The sequence below is a fragment of the Vanacampus margaritifer genome, chromosome 18 (genome assembly GCF_051991255.1).
Source record: "Vanacampus margaritifer isolate UIUO_Vmar chromosome 18, RoL_Vmar_1.0, whole genome shotgun sequence".
In the NCBI taxonomy this organism is placed as follows: Eukaryota; Metazoa; Chordata; class Actinopteri; order Syngnathiformes; family Syngnathidae; genus Vanacampus; species Vanacampus margaritifer.
The window spans coordinates 17417493-17431185 of NC_135449.1; the positions used below are offsets into that span (position 1 = coordinate 17417493).

At 41.2% G+C, this 13693-nt stretch overlaps 1 protein-coding gene across 1 annotated transcript in view; it reads left to right on the plus strand.

The window, feature by feature from the left end:
- The window catches only part of LOC144038753 (unconventional myosin-XVB-like), a 75842-nt gene continuing 62149 nt past the window's right edge, over positions 1-13693 (plus strand). Inside the window, exons 1-3 of the mRNA XM_077551470.1 lie at positions 1-80; positions 558-590; positions 9819-9881. Coding sequence (XP_077407596.1) covers positions 29-80; positions 558-590; positions 9819-9881 — 148 coding nt within the window. The 5' untranslated portion in view covers positions 1-28. The remainder of the gene's footprint in view (positions 81-557; positions 591-9818; positions 9882-13693) is intronic.

Genomic DNA, 13693 nt, shown 5'->3' on the forward strand with positions numbered 1-13693 from the left:
GGACAGAGTAGCTGTGCTCAACCGCAGGATGAGAGGTGGAGGAGGCATTGGACCCATGCAGCCTGGTTTATACAGTAATGGTACAACACCATCTCCACAAAATGATCTGCTGACCATAAATTACTACAAGGCAGGCTTCCTCAATCCTGTCCTCAAAGGTTTGAGTCCTGTAGGTTTTAGAGGTTTCTCTCCTCAAACACACCTGATTCACATAATCAGCTCATCAGCGAGCGCTGCCTGTTAACAATCCTGATCTTTAGAATCAGGTGTGTTGGAGGACGAAAACATCTAAAACCTGCGGGACCACACACAGTCTTCAAGGACCAGGAATCAGGAAACCTGAGTTATTGTATGAAATACACTAATTATAAGCAAATGAAAAATAATATATTTACAACTAATTAAAGTTACTGAGTTTCAAAGTCCCAGGTGCCTTTTTACCTAGGACACATTACTCTCACATTTGCTCCATACTCAATCATTTATTCAGTCATTCCTTTCACTCTCCTGTTATAATCAACTGATTCAATGTAATCAGAACTCATTCTGTTTTCTAGGTATGCCTGCTTTAATGCCAGGTTATCCTGTGGGTAAGTGATTGAAACCCGTAAAGCCCCACTAATTAAGTTTTGAACCTTCAATTCATATTTTCAGAATTCTGCTGTTAAAACATTGACTATACAGCTAGATTAATGAAACCTTTGTCATGGCCTGAGGAGGTCTGTATCATTTTTACTGGCACTAAACTACTTTGAGGATGATGGTGGGAACACGGCCACAAAAAACACACTACAAACATGCAGACTGATTTATGGCAAACGTCACGTTTCCGTTTCCCCATTCGTTCAAAAGACGGAAATTGAGTCGAACGTCTACGCGTGATTACTGTTGTCATGGAGAAGCTGTAAAACAACCTGATAAATAAAGATTTTTATCTGAGGAGTCAAAAAAAAAAAAAAAAGGAGCCTACCTGGATAAAAGCACAGTACAGGATTAATATTGCTTATTCACTTTAAGGATTATTCACTCGCTGGCGTGTGGTCAAAGATGAGGGGGTATTTCCAACCGACAATGGTAGGTAAGCTTTCCATGCTAAAGTCTCAATGATTATGCTAATGTTAGCTATCAAAAATTTGCGTGGTAGCAATAAATAGTGTTGGAAGACACTCTTCCACGTGTTCGTTGTTGTTCGGGTTGAGAGAATGTTGATTTTCTGAATACAGACTGGAGATCGGTGAACAGGTCCTTCGAAGGATTTATTTTACAGAATATTCTGGATACAGCAAGTTACAGACAAATGGCTGCAGTTCCTCTCCGCTAGTGTGTCTTTTTCAGCAGACTCACAGCATTCTTATACTATCTTGAAAAAGTATTACAACGCCTCCTTTGCCCCCCCGCCACCATATGTCCCCAGCCAAGACAGACTTTTACAGCATTCAATACACATTGACAGATGGCCTCTTGATGTGGAAATATAGTAGGTTTTAGCCCCGATGTCACCTAGCATAAGATAAGACTTTCAAAGGAGTCCTTTTTTATAGTAGGTTTTAGCCCCGATGTCACCTAGCATAAGATAAGACTTTCAAAGGAATCCTTTTAACACATTTTCTTTAACCCAAGACAAATGGCCCATTGGTGTGGGAATAGAGGAAGCTCCCCCAAACATCATTTAAACACTCACCCAGCTCTACTGAGGAAATTAAAACAGTTATGACTAAATCTAAACAGTTAGAACTAAATCAAAACAGAAGACTGTCAACATTACCACTTTCGGACTCAAAAGAGTCCGACACAAGCAGATAAACAAAATTAAAAAATGTTAGCGGCGTCATCGTTGCATACGGCTGGCGCAACACTAAGCAAGGGTTGTGTGGGAAGATTGGACATTATCATTAGAATAAGAAGCAAACGCACACAACAATGAAACATCCCTTTAGCAGTGAGAGGAGGTTGTTTAGCAGTTATGTGATATTAAAGAACAATTTGATTCATTAAAAGATTTTGCAGTGGAATAAGCATATGTATACCACATGTTGATAGTTAAAGGAGTGTCCCCCTTTCCGTGGGGTGTCAGAGTTTGTGGAGAATCAATACTTCGCCTAATACGATGTGTTGTGGTTACGTTCAAGGTGGTACCGAGGGGCTTCCAGAGATACCAGATTGGCATAAAAGTAAATATGAGAAAGAGGGTCGTGATGTAGCAGCAGATAAAGATGCGTTCCCACTTTGAAGCCATCTCGAGATGATGTTCTTGGATTCAAGAAAAAGGGCGTTGTCAGCTTCTTCAGGACCTTAGGGTAGACTGCCTGGTCCCAGGATGGGTCACCGGGATTATTCTGCCCGTATATGTGAACTCGATCTTTGTTGAATGATGTCCTCAATAGGGGGCAGCTGACACTGGATCAGTAGACGTGGTTTTCCGGTCGTCGTCAGGTGGTGGGATCGCTGAGCCTGAGGCGGATCTGGCGGGTCGTGTAGACGAGATGTGGAACCACGTGTCGCCTTTTTCCGTGCAGGCGAACTGCAGAAGATGTCCTCTCCTTCACCTTGTGGGGTGCAGTCCACCTGGGCTCAGAACATTTTCCGTTAAATCACTTTCAACCATACACATTCACAATCATTTATTTCTGAAGGAGCATTTGGTTGTTTTTTTGTTAGTTGGGAGTTAGTAAATGTTAGTTGTTTAAATTCTGGAGGTGCTGGAACGTGCGTCTCTTCCAATGGAGCTTTTGGAGCCGGAAAAGGTCTGTTGGCGTGACATTCAAACAGAGTCCAGCCTTTGGCTGAATTAAATGACATTTGCATATTCATTAATGCAACAGGAAGAGCTTGTACCCAATTCAAATTTGATGAGGCCAGTGCTTTAGCCAATTTTTCTTTAATATTTCTATTCATTCGCTCAACTAGAACCAACTGACCCGGAGCAATCACGTCCGGCTGGGCCGTGAGTGCCCTGGGGAGGTTTAGATGTAGGCTTCAGAAATTTGATTTTCATTTGTTTCTGAGATGGAATACACTTACCTTCTTTCCGCCATATACCTACGTCATTGTTTTGCTGATTTGTTTCCTGCTGATACAAAATCATTAGTTCCAGAGTAACCTTTACATTTTATTACTTCCATCGCTGTTGGGAGCATTAAAGCATCTCACAATTTAAGCATATCATCCTGATGTTTAATGGGTGTACCGATTACAGTTTGGAAATCGTTTCGCTACCATTCTTTTAATGCAACATGAACTGTCATGTGTGCATACACTGAATCTGTGTAAATACTTACTGACTAGTTTTCTGCCAATCTGAGAGCTGCTGTTAATGCCAAAATTTCAGCTCCTTGTGCTGACTGAGAGCCTAAAATTATTTCTGCTTGGACTTCTTCAAAACCTGTTTCTGTGGATTGGGCCACTGCCAGGCCGTCGTTGCCTTTGAAGCAACATCCATAAACAAACTTTTACGACTTCCTCCTACCCCCTTCTGATAAAGAGCAGCAGAACCACTGCTGAACTTTTCAGACACATCAAGATAGAACATGCCTTTGATCAGGGAAAGATGCTGTTTCAAAGAGATGAAGAGCACAGACCTGGTGGCTTCAAAACAAAAAAGTTACAGATGGAGCTGTCAGCAAGAGGTCATCCACATACTTACCAGGAACAACAGTAGGGGGCAGTTCAAGTGGAGACAGCAACTGGCGAAGACAGTCGTTAAAGAGTCCAGGTGAAAAGACAAAGCATTAAGGCAGGCAATTGTAATGCAAAAGAAAGCATTAGCCAGGTCAATGCAAGTGAAATGAGTGTGGATTGATGCAATTTTTGAGACAGAAAAAGTACAGTAGGAGTTAAGACGGCCGCATTAATCTCTCGCAATTCATAAATCATACGAAACTTTCCAATATCTTTCTTCTCAGCGGGTAAAATAGGCGCGTTATAATCAGAGCCGGTAATTTCACACAACACTCCTGCTTTGAGCAAACCGTCAATTGTTCCTGAAATGCTAATCATCCTAGGCTCTTTTACAGAGTATTGGGGAACATATATTTGTCCTGGCGTCATTTGAAACTCAACAGGTGAGACGTTACAAAGACCAACATCAGTGGGATCCATGGACCACAGCGATGTGGGAAAAAATCAAAAAGATAACCAGCAAAATCGCTGTCGGGTGTTTCACTTCCATGGTGCCAATCCAGAAACTGGTGCTCCAAAACGGAAGTGGGTAAAACATTTATTAGACTGAATCCATTAAGCATCAAGTGACGGGAAATCGAGCAATTACGATTGAAATAAATTTAGCCAATCATCCCATATTCAATTCCCATATGTTGTTTTCAATTTCCTGAAATGCCTCGCTATAGATCTCATCCCCTGATCTTTCCTAGTACAGAGTGCAATGCATACAATCATTACCATATCATAAGATCTGAGGTTCAAACCCAAGGTGACCAGAGAGCTCAGAAGTGCTCAGCTTCGAGCTAACAACTGGAGTCAATATCCACTCCTGTCCAGTAGATGTCGGCAGTGGCGCATGCCACAGGGCATTGTTCAACAAGCGGGCACTGGGAGGTGGCACTGGAGGCAGAGCAGCAGAGCAGCAGTAGGTGTTATCAATCCAGAAATTCCAGAATAAGTCCATCAGAGCTGCATTTGATGAGAGGAGATCTCTACCCAAAAGATTGACTGGACAGTTACTTGCAACCACAAAATAATGCAAAAGAGTCGTTGGTCTGGCACAGGGGAATGTCATTGCTGTGGCGTGAAGTTTGTTGGCCTCTGCCTCTCCACCCACGCTTGAGGTCGCTGTCTGCAATCGTGGGCCCAATGACCAGGCCGTTCAGCACAATGTTGGGCCACCCAGGGGGCGCACCTTGACTCATGAATGAACCTGCTTGATACATCATACATTGATGCACTCGGAATCGACAGAGGGAGATGAGATCACAGCAAGAGTGTTTTCTTCCTGTTTTTTCAAAATTTTCAACTGCAACATAGCAAGTAGTGTTTCTGTACTTATGTATTTGTCTACCTTAGACTCTTTTTTTTTTAGCATGTCTCCTTAAAGTATATTTTAGATGTGACAACCACCGTTTAACCTCAGCACCGGGAAGATCCCTCCATGGCCTGTGCCACAGACTTGGGAATGCCCTTCAAAATGGCTGCTTGGAACACTTGCGAATGCAAAGTGGAAGCCATAGGGGCATATCCTGTTTTCAGAGTGTAATCAGTGCGGGGCAGATCAACAAAAGCCACGACCTCCTTATCTGCTTTGGGAGCGAACTTCAGATCTGGAATGACACACTCAGGGAGGGGAAACAAAGGTTAAATAATTTTCTCGCCTAAGAGCCTAATTATTAGGGAGGAAAAAAATTAACAATTAAAAAAAATAAAAAAATAAAATAAAAAATTTGCATTAAAATATTCAAATAACACGGATATCACCTGCTATTAACATTTGTTCCGTAACAGATCTCTGCACTGCTTGAAGCCAATTGGTACCACCAGATTGCATGGGAGAAATGTTCTGCATAAATACACACTCATTTCAGTGGTAGAGAAGGGTTTGTAAAGAATAGCAGAGTTATCAGCGGGGTGCCTGCAAGATATGGGAACGAGCTACTGGCCGATGAGGAGGAAAAGCTGCCTTTTGAAGATCCCTCTGGTTCGGGTGGGCACCTGAAAGATTCTGGACATGACATTTTAATTCTGCTACTTGATTCAGCAACTGAGCAATGTACGAACATTTGTCCACTTCCTCATTCGAAGGCCTGTAGCCCCCACAACTTCCTATCATCCTCCCTCACAACAATTTTTCATCCAATTATTCAACAATTCTTTCACTCCATCGCCATCTTTTTCTCTTTGAGACAAATACAAGCGCACACACACACACACACATACACGCACACACACACACACACACACAAACGATCTTGCGTGTGCATCACACACATTGCACATAACGTATACTCTTCAGGTAGCACTTTTGACATTACTCGATGCTAAGTTTTGTCTACACACACACACACACACACACGCACACACACACGCACGTAACAGGTATACACTATACACTAATAACCATACAATTGACCCTATTCATTTTATAACAAAGAATAGTCCCTTAAAGTCACACACACCTTCTCACTCACGCCCTTGCATACTGCTCACACACGCACGCACACACATTCCTTGCATTCTGCTCCCCCCCCCTTCTCTCTTTACACCTCGAAGTCACACACATTCATGTTTCATTCCCTCTCACACACTTATTCAGAATGGTTTGGTATTTGCCGAAAATTTAACCATTTCACTGTTCCTAAGAAATTTTCCCTTTAATTTGTTTTATGTATTATTTTATTTTAGTTACTTCATTGACATCTCTTTGTGGTACCACAGTTAAATGGGCCTTCTATTTATTCAAAAACATTGCTTATTCCCCCCAAAAAATATAAAATAACAACAACAAACAGACAAACAAAAATGTCCGAGCCTTAATTTCTCAGCAAAACAAGGATTTACTATTTCTAGGATTCCATAACGGAACAAAAATACCTTGGGTTTTATTCAGATTCCATCAAAACCGCTCAAACGTCTTATTCTCTTATTTCCCTTATTTCTCTTCACTCAGTCATTTCTCATTTCTTCGTAACGTTACTCCGTATACAAGGACTTAGGTTTCTATGATTCTAGAACAGAACAAAACCACTTTATATTATTTAACGTCTTAGTAAAACTAAAAACAAGGATTTGTAATTTCTAGGATTCCATAATTAAACGGAACGAAATCGACCTTGTGTTTTAGATTTACTAATAACTGTTCACCTAGATCTCATATACAATTTAGTCACAAATCAAATTAAAAGTCTCGGACAGAAAAATCAACTAGGAGGATAAATGTCCTCTTACCTTTCAATTACTGTGGCACCAGAAGTTCTGTCTGCTGAAAAACACCTCAACCAGAACCTACGTCGGGAGTCACCATTTTGTTGTAAGACACTCTTCCGCGTGTTCGTTGTTGTTTGGGTTGAGAGAATGTTGATTTTCTGAATACAGACTGGAGATCGGTGAACAGGTCCTTCGAAGGATTTATTTTACAGAATATTCTGGCCACAGCAAGTTACAGACAAATGGCCGCAGTTCCTCTTCGCTCGTGTGTCTTTCAGCGGACTCACAGCATTCTTATACTATCTTGAAAAAGTATTACAACGCCTCCTTTCCCCCCCCCCCCCCAGCCACCATATGTCCCCAGCCAAGACAGACTTTTACAGCATTCAATACACATTGACAGATGGCCTCTTGATGTGGAAATATAGTAGGTTTTAGCCCCGATGTCACCTAGCATAAGATAAGACTTTCAAAGGAATCCTTTTAACACATTTTCTTTAACCCAAGACAAATGGCTCATTGGTGTGGGAATAGAGGAAGCTCCCCCAAACATCATTTTAACACTCACCCAGCTCTACTGAGGAAATTAAAACAGTTATGACTAAATCTAAACAGTTATAACTAAATCAGAACAGAAGACTGTCAACAATAGCCATCAGCTTGATAGTTGGCCGTTCCACACTGACCCGACCAGCCACGCAACACTCAAAATTATTAGCACAAACTCGGTTGTGTTGTGTGCTTTCTTATTTACGAGTGCTTGTGAATGCAACGCGGGAAGTGAGGGAGGGGGAGCGCAGCCGCTTGTGTGCTAATAATGGGTTCCATGATGTTGTTTGTCAGTCAAATTTGTTTGTAACTCAAATGAGATTACTCAGAGTAATATTAAATTAAAATTTTACACAGGCCAATGCAATAAAAACAAAAATAAATATGCTTACTGTACATAGATGGTGGAGGAGCTCAGTTCATTTGAGGCTGCTAAAGTGGAAGTCATTGTTGGGTGTAATGATCTTAGGAAAGTATGTTTTCCGACTGTCCGTGAAGTGCACATGAATGTGATTGGCGCCAGTCAGATAAAAATGATTTTGAAGCTGAAGAGATATTGTATGTTTTGCTACTACGCCGATAAACAAGATGACTAAGGGCTGCTCCTCATGAATATCCTCCAGGAGAGTCTCTGAAGAGTACTCACAGTGTGGCACCAATATTGGGTGTATGGAAGTGTGTGCGGCGTGGCTCCTGTGCCGTGCATCGCAGGACAAAGAGGTAGGAGTTGAAATGCGCAAATGGCGTGGTGCTGCTCGGCAGGGTTGTGGCAGAGAGGGGAACTATGGTACAGTACTTTACCATAATGTATGATGTGGCGCGTACTTAGAAATATTAACTTGCGAGCGAAATACGGCATTTAAGGACATCAGTCAACCTTTGTTCGTATCTGCGAATGTTCGTAAGTCGGATGTTCATAACTTCCATCCAACTACAGGCTACCAGGAGATGAGGATTTCAGGACGCTATGCGCTGGCCCTCATGGGAAATGTGGTCTTCATTCAAGGCAAAACACTATCGCTTTTGTCCATATGGTGCCGCCATAATCAACGAAAACTGAATAGTCCTTTGTGTTACTTTAAAGCACAAGTGTAAAACTCGAGGCCCGTGGGAAGGGTCCAGCCTGTGAAGCCAGGTCTGATAGCTGGACATAATTTTGCCTTGATTTTACACAAAGTTATCCACCATAAATGGTAATGAGGGTACACTATGTTAAAATGGGACAATATATATCAGAAGAACTTGAAATTTTGGTGGTGTTTCCTAGGGCTCCGTATTTGGTCCAAAGCTGTTCAATGTATATATAAAGGACATTTTTAATGTATGCCAACCACTAAAACCTATACTATTTACAGATGATACTAACATACAGTAGTCATAATTATAATGAACTTGTAACAACTGTGAACATTGAGTAAAAATCTATCAAAAAGTGAATGGACATAAATAATCTCTAAATTTAAACAAAATAAAATCAATGATGTTCGGTAATTTTAAGATTAATTCTGAATTGCCAATAACTATTGAAGGTGTCCAGATTGAAAATGTAAATAAGATTACATTTTTAGGAGTTATGGTATAATTGACAACAAGTTGGCATAGAAAGCCCATGTCAGACATATAAAGACAAAAGTCTCCAAAAGCCTCTCAATTATGAATAAAGTGAAACATTGCTTAAAAAAAATGCACTTTGTATGCTCCATTACACGTTGGTATAACCATACTTCACCTACCGTGTCAAAGTGTAGGGAAACACTTTAGTGACAATGTATTATTTAGTAATCGTAGAGAAATGGGAAATGCGGATTTTTCATAAAGTCGGATGTTCTTCATCGCACTCATGGTCTGTTTATTCAGTCAGTTGTTTAAATTATTGACCTTGTATTGTATAATAGATTAATACTCCTATATAAAGCATTCCACAAATTACTACCAACTAACTTACAACGTATTTTCATAATAATAGAGAAAGTTTATGATAATTAAAGAGGATACAGAGATTTTACATTACTTACATTTAGAAACTGCTCATAAAGGTTTTTGTGTGTCTCTACATGGAGTCAAACTTTGGAACAGTCTGTATGTGCACCACAAGCAATACCAACATTTTCACAGATTCAAACTGCTTTATAAGCATATGGTCTGGTTACAGTACAGTATTTGGAAGGAGGGTCTTAAAAGGGTCTTACATCAATACTCTGTCTGACTTGTATTAGTGTGTGATTGCTGTTCATTGCCGGCATATTGTCCATATACTTGTGTCTCTTACTACTACTGATATGTGCTGTTGTGTGCTTTTGATTTGTTACGAGTTTGTTTCTTACCAAAGATAGTATTGTTACACATGTGTAAGTATTCATCAATAATCTTAATTCCTCAATGTGGTTTATGTCTAGGAATGCCAATCAGCCCTTCAATGCCAAACTATAGTACAACTCCCATGATCCCACCTATGACAGGTATGCACACGATGCCAGTTACTAGTTCAGCATTTCAATTCTGGATTTGTTTGTATGTTGATTGTTAAAGGGATACTTTACTAATTTTACAATTTTCAGCAGTAAAAAGTTAATATTTTGTTTTTAATAAATTTGATAACTTTCTCATGTACAATTAACACATTTAAAAACACATTTTAACACTTTCTGTTGACTGAAAATGACATCACGTGTTGAGGGCTCAGGTAACAACCAATCATGGCTTACTTAAGGTGTTATGCCCCTCCCGTTGAAAATTACGAGTCCATGTGTTTCTTGTTACAACAGACATTTATTGCAGTTAAGCATGCCACGAGAACTGTACAAAATACAGAAAACACCATATTAAAGAGCAAAATAATACAAAATCATTCTCATAGAGAACATAAAGATACAAACAAATAAAAAAACAACTTCCATTTGCCATATAGGTATATATATATATATATATATATATATATATAAGCCTGCTAGCGATGATAGCATGCTAACGGACTGATGCTAGCGTGCTAGCGAGCTAACGATAGTACACTACTTCCAAAAGGCATCGTAAATACTAACAGAAAGAGTGTAAATGATTGCAAATATGTTACCTCATTGTACTAGAGAGGAGTGAAATGGCTTTTTCCAACAGCTACAACAGTAGGGTGACCAGATTGTGGTCATCAAAAAAAAGAGTACCCCAAGATAGAGTGCCGTAACACATTTTTAAATGCGGCTCAAAAATGGAAACATGTAAAAACATCCATCCATTTTCGCTTATACCTCTCAAGGGTGGCGGGGGTGCTGGAGCCTATCCCAGCTGGCTTTGGGCAGTAGGCGGGGCACAACCTAAACTGGTTGCCAGCCAATCCAGGGCACATGTAAAAACAGTGCAATCAAATCACAGTAACAGACACCAACAGTTGATCTGCTATTATTGCCAAAGTCATAAACAACAAATTAAGATATAAAGTGCTTAAGGTCAAACAAAACTGTATAAATATTAATAATAATGTATTTTCCCAAGACATTTACTCCTGGTCTGCCACTGCATACTTTTCAGATAATCTATTCTTTTGTAGCAGTCGTTCATTTCCGGTCAAGTGTCAAGAAACTCTTTGCATCTTCTGATTCTTTTCCTTTTGACTTTTCCCTTCAGGGGTCGTCACAGCGAATCAGTTGCCTCCATCTAACCCTGTCCTCTGCATCCAACTACCTTCATGTCCTCTTTAACTACATCTATAAACCTCCTCTTTGGTCTTCTTCTAGAACTAAACTCAGCATCCTTCTGCCAATATACTCACTATCTCTCCTCTGGACATGTCCAAACCATCTCAGTCTGGCTTCTCTGACTTTATTTCCAATGCCTCTAACATGTGCTCTCCCTCTGATGTACTTCCTGATGCTATCCATCCTGGTCACTCCCAAAGAGAACCGCAGCATCTTCATCTCTGCCACCTCCAGCTCTGCCTCAGTGGCACTGTCTCCAGACCAAACAACATCGCTGTTCTCACCACAGTTTCATAAACATTTCCTTTCATTTTAGCTGAAACTCTTCTATCACACATCACACCTGACACTTTTCGCCACCCTTTACAGCCTGCCTGCACACGCTTCTTCATTTATTTTCCACACTCTCCATTGCTCTGGACTGTTGACCCTTAAATACTTGGTACGGCTAACCTTCATTTCCCTCTTTTCCAGGGCAAACCTCCACGCCTCTAGCTTCTCCTCCACCTGTTCCCTGCTCTCACTACAGATCACAATGTCATCAGCAAACCATGGAGTCCATGGAGATTCCTGTCTAACCTCGTCTGTCATTCTGTACATTACAATAACGAACAAGAAGGGGCTCAGAGCTGATCCGTGATGTAGTCCCACCTCCACTTTGAAGTCCTCCGTCACACCTACAGCACACCTCACCACTGTTTTACAGTCCTCATACATGTCCTGCACCACTTGAACATACTTCTCTGCCACTCCAGACTTCCTCATACAAAACCACAGTTCAAAACCTCTCTGGGCACCCTGTCATAAGCTTTCTCCAGATCTACAAAGACACAATGCAGCTCCTTCTGACCTTCTCTGTACTTCTCTATCAACATCCTCAAAGCAAATACTGCATCTGTGGTACTCTTTTTTTGGCATGAAACTATACTACTGCTCACAAATGTTCTCCTCTGCCCTCAGTCTAGCTTCAACTACTCTATGGCATAGCTTCATTGTGTGGCTTATCAGCTTTATTCCTCTGTAGTTGCCACAACTCTGCACGTCGCCCTTGTTCTTAAAAATGGGCACCAGCACACTTCTACTCCACTCCTCAGGCATCTTCTTACTATCTAAGATACTGTTTAACAACCCAGTCAGAAATTCTACTGCTACTTATCCTAGACACTTCCATACCTCCACAGGTATATCATCAGGACCAAGTGCCTTTCCATTCTTCATGCCCTTCTAACTTTATCCTTACTAATCTTTGCTACTTCCTGGTCCACAACAATCACGTCTTTTATTCTTTGTTCTCTCTCATTTTCCTCATTCATCAACTCTTCAAAGTACCCTTTCCATCTTCCCATCACACTACTGGCATCTGTCAACACACTTCCATCCCTATCCTTTATTACCCTAACCTGCTGCATGTCCTTCCCATCTCTGTTTCTTTGCCTTGTCAACCTGTATAGATTCATCTCTCCTTCCTTACTGTCCAACCTAGCATACAAGTCATCGTAAGCCTCTTGTTTGGCCTTTGCCATTTCTACTTTCACCTTATGCTGCATTTCCCTGTACTCCTGTCTACTTTCTTCAGTCCTCTCAGTGTCCCACTTCTTCTTAGCTAACCTCTTTCTCTGGATCCACTTCTGCACCCCCTCACTCCACCACCAAGTCTCCTTTCCTTCCAAATGACACACCAAGGACTGTCTTACCTGTCTCCCTGATCACATTTGCTGTAGTTGTCCAGTCATCTGAAAGCACCTCCTGACCATCCAGAGCTTGTCTCAACTCCTTCCTGAAAGTCATACAACACTCTTCCTTTTCAGCTTCCATCATTCATCCTCTGCCATGCCCGTCTTTGTCTTCCTCACCACCAGAGTCATCCTACACACCACCATCCTATGCTGTCTGGCTACACTCTCACCTACCACTACTTTGCAGTCGCTGATCTCCTTCAGATTACACCGTCTACACAAGATGTAGTCTACCTGTGTACACCTACCTCCACTCTTGTAGGTCACCCTATGTTCCTGCCTCTTCTGGAAGAAAGTATTCACGACAGCCGTTTTCCATTCTTTTTGTAAAGTTAACCCCCATCTGTCCTTCTACGTTCCTCTCTTGGATACCAAACTTGCCCATCACCTCCCCATCATCTGTTTCCTGCACCAACACGTCCATTGAAGTTTGCACCAATAATAACTCTCTCACTTCTAGGGATGCTCTGCATCATTTCATCAAGGCCCAACCAAAAGTTCTCTTTGTCCTCCAGCTCACATCCTACCTTAGGCGCATACCCACTAACAACATTGATCATCACACCTTCAATTCCTAGCTTCTGGCTCATCACTATCTGACACTCCTTTTACCTCATGGACGTTTCTAACAAACTCCTCCCTTCACGATTACTCTTACTCCATTTATTTTCCTATATACACCATGATAGACTAACTTGAATCCTGCTCTCAAACTTCTAGCTTTGCTCCCTTTTTACCTGGTCTCCTGAACACTGTATGCCCGCCTTCCTCCTCTGCATAATGTCAACCAGCTCTCTACCTTTTCGTGTTATTGTTCCAAAATTCCAACTAGTCCCTACTCTCAGT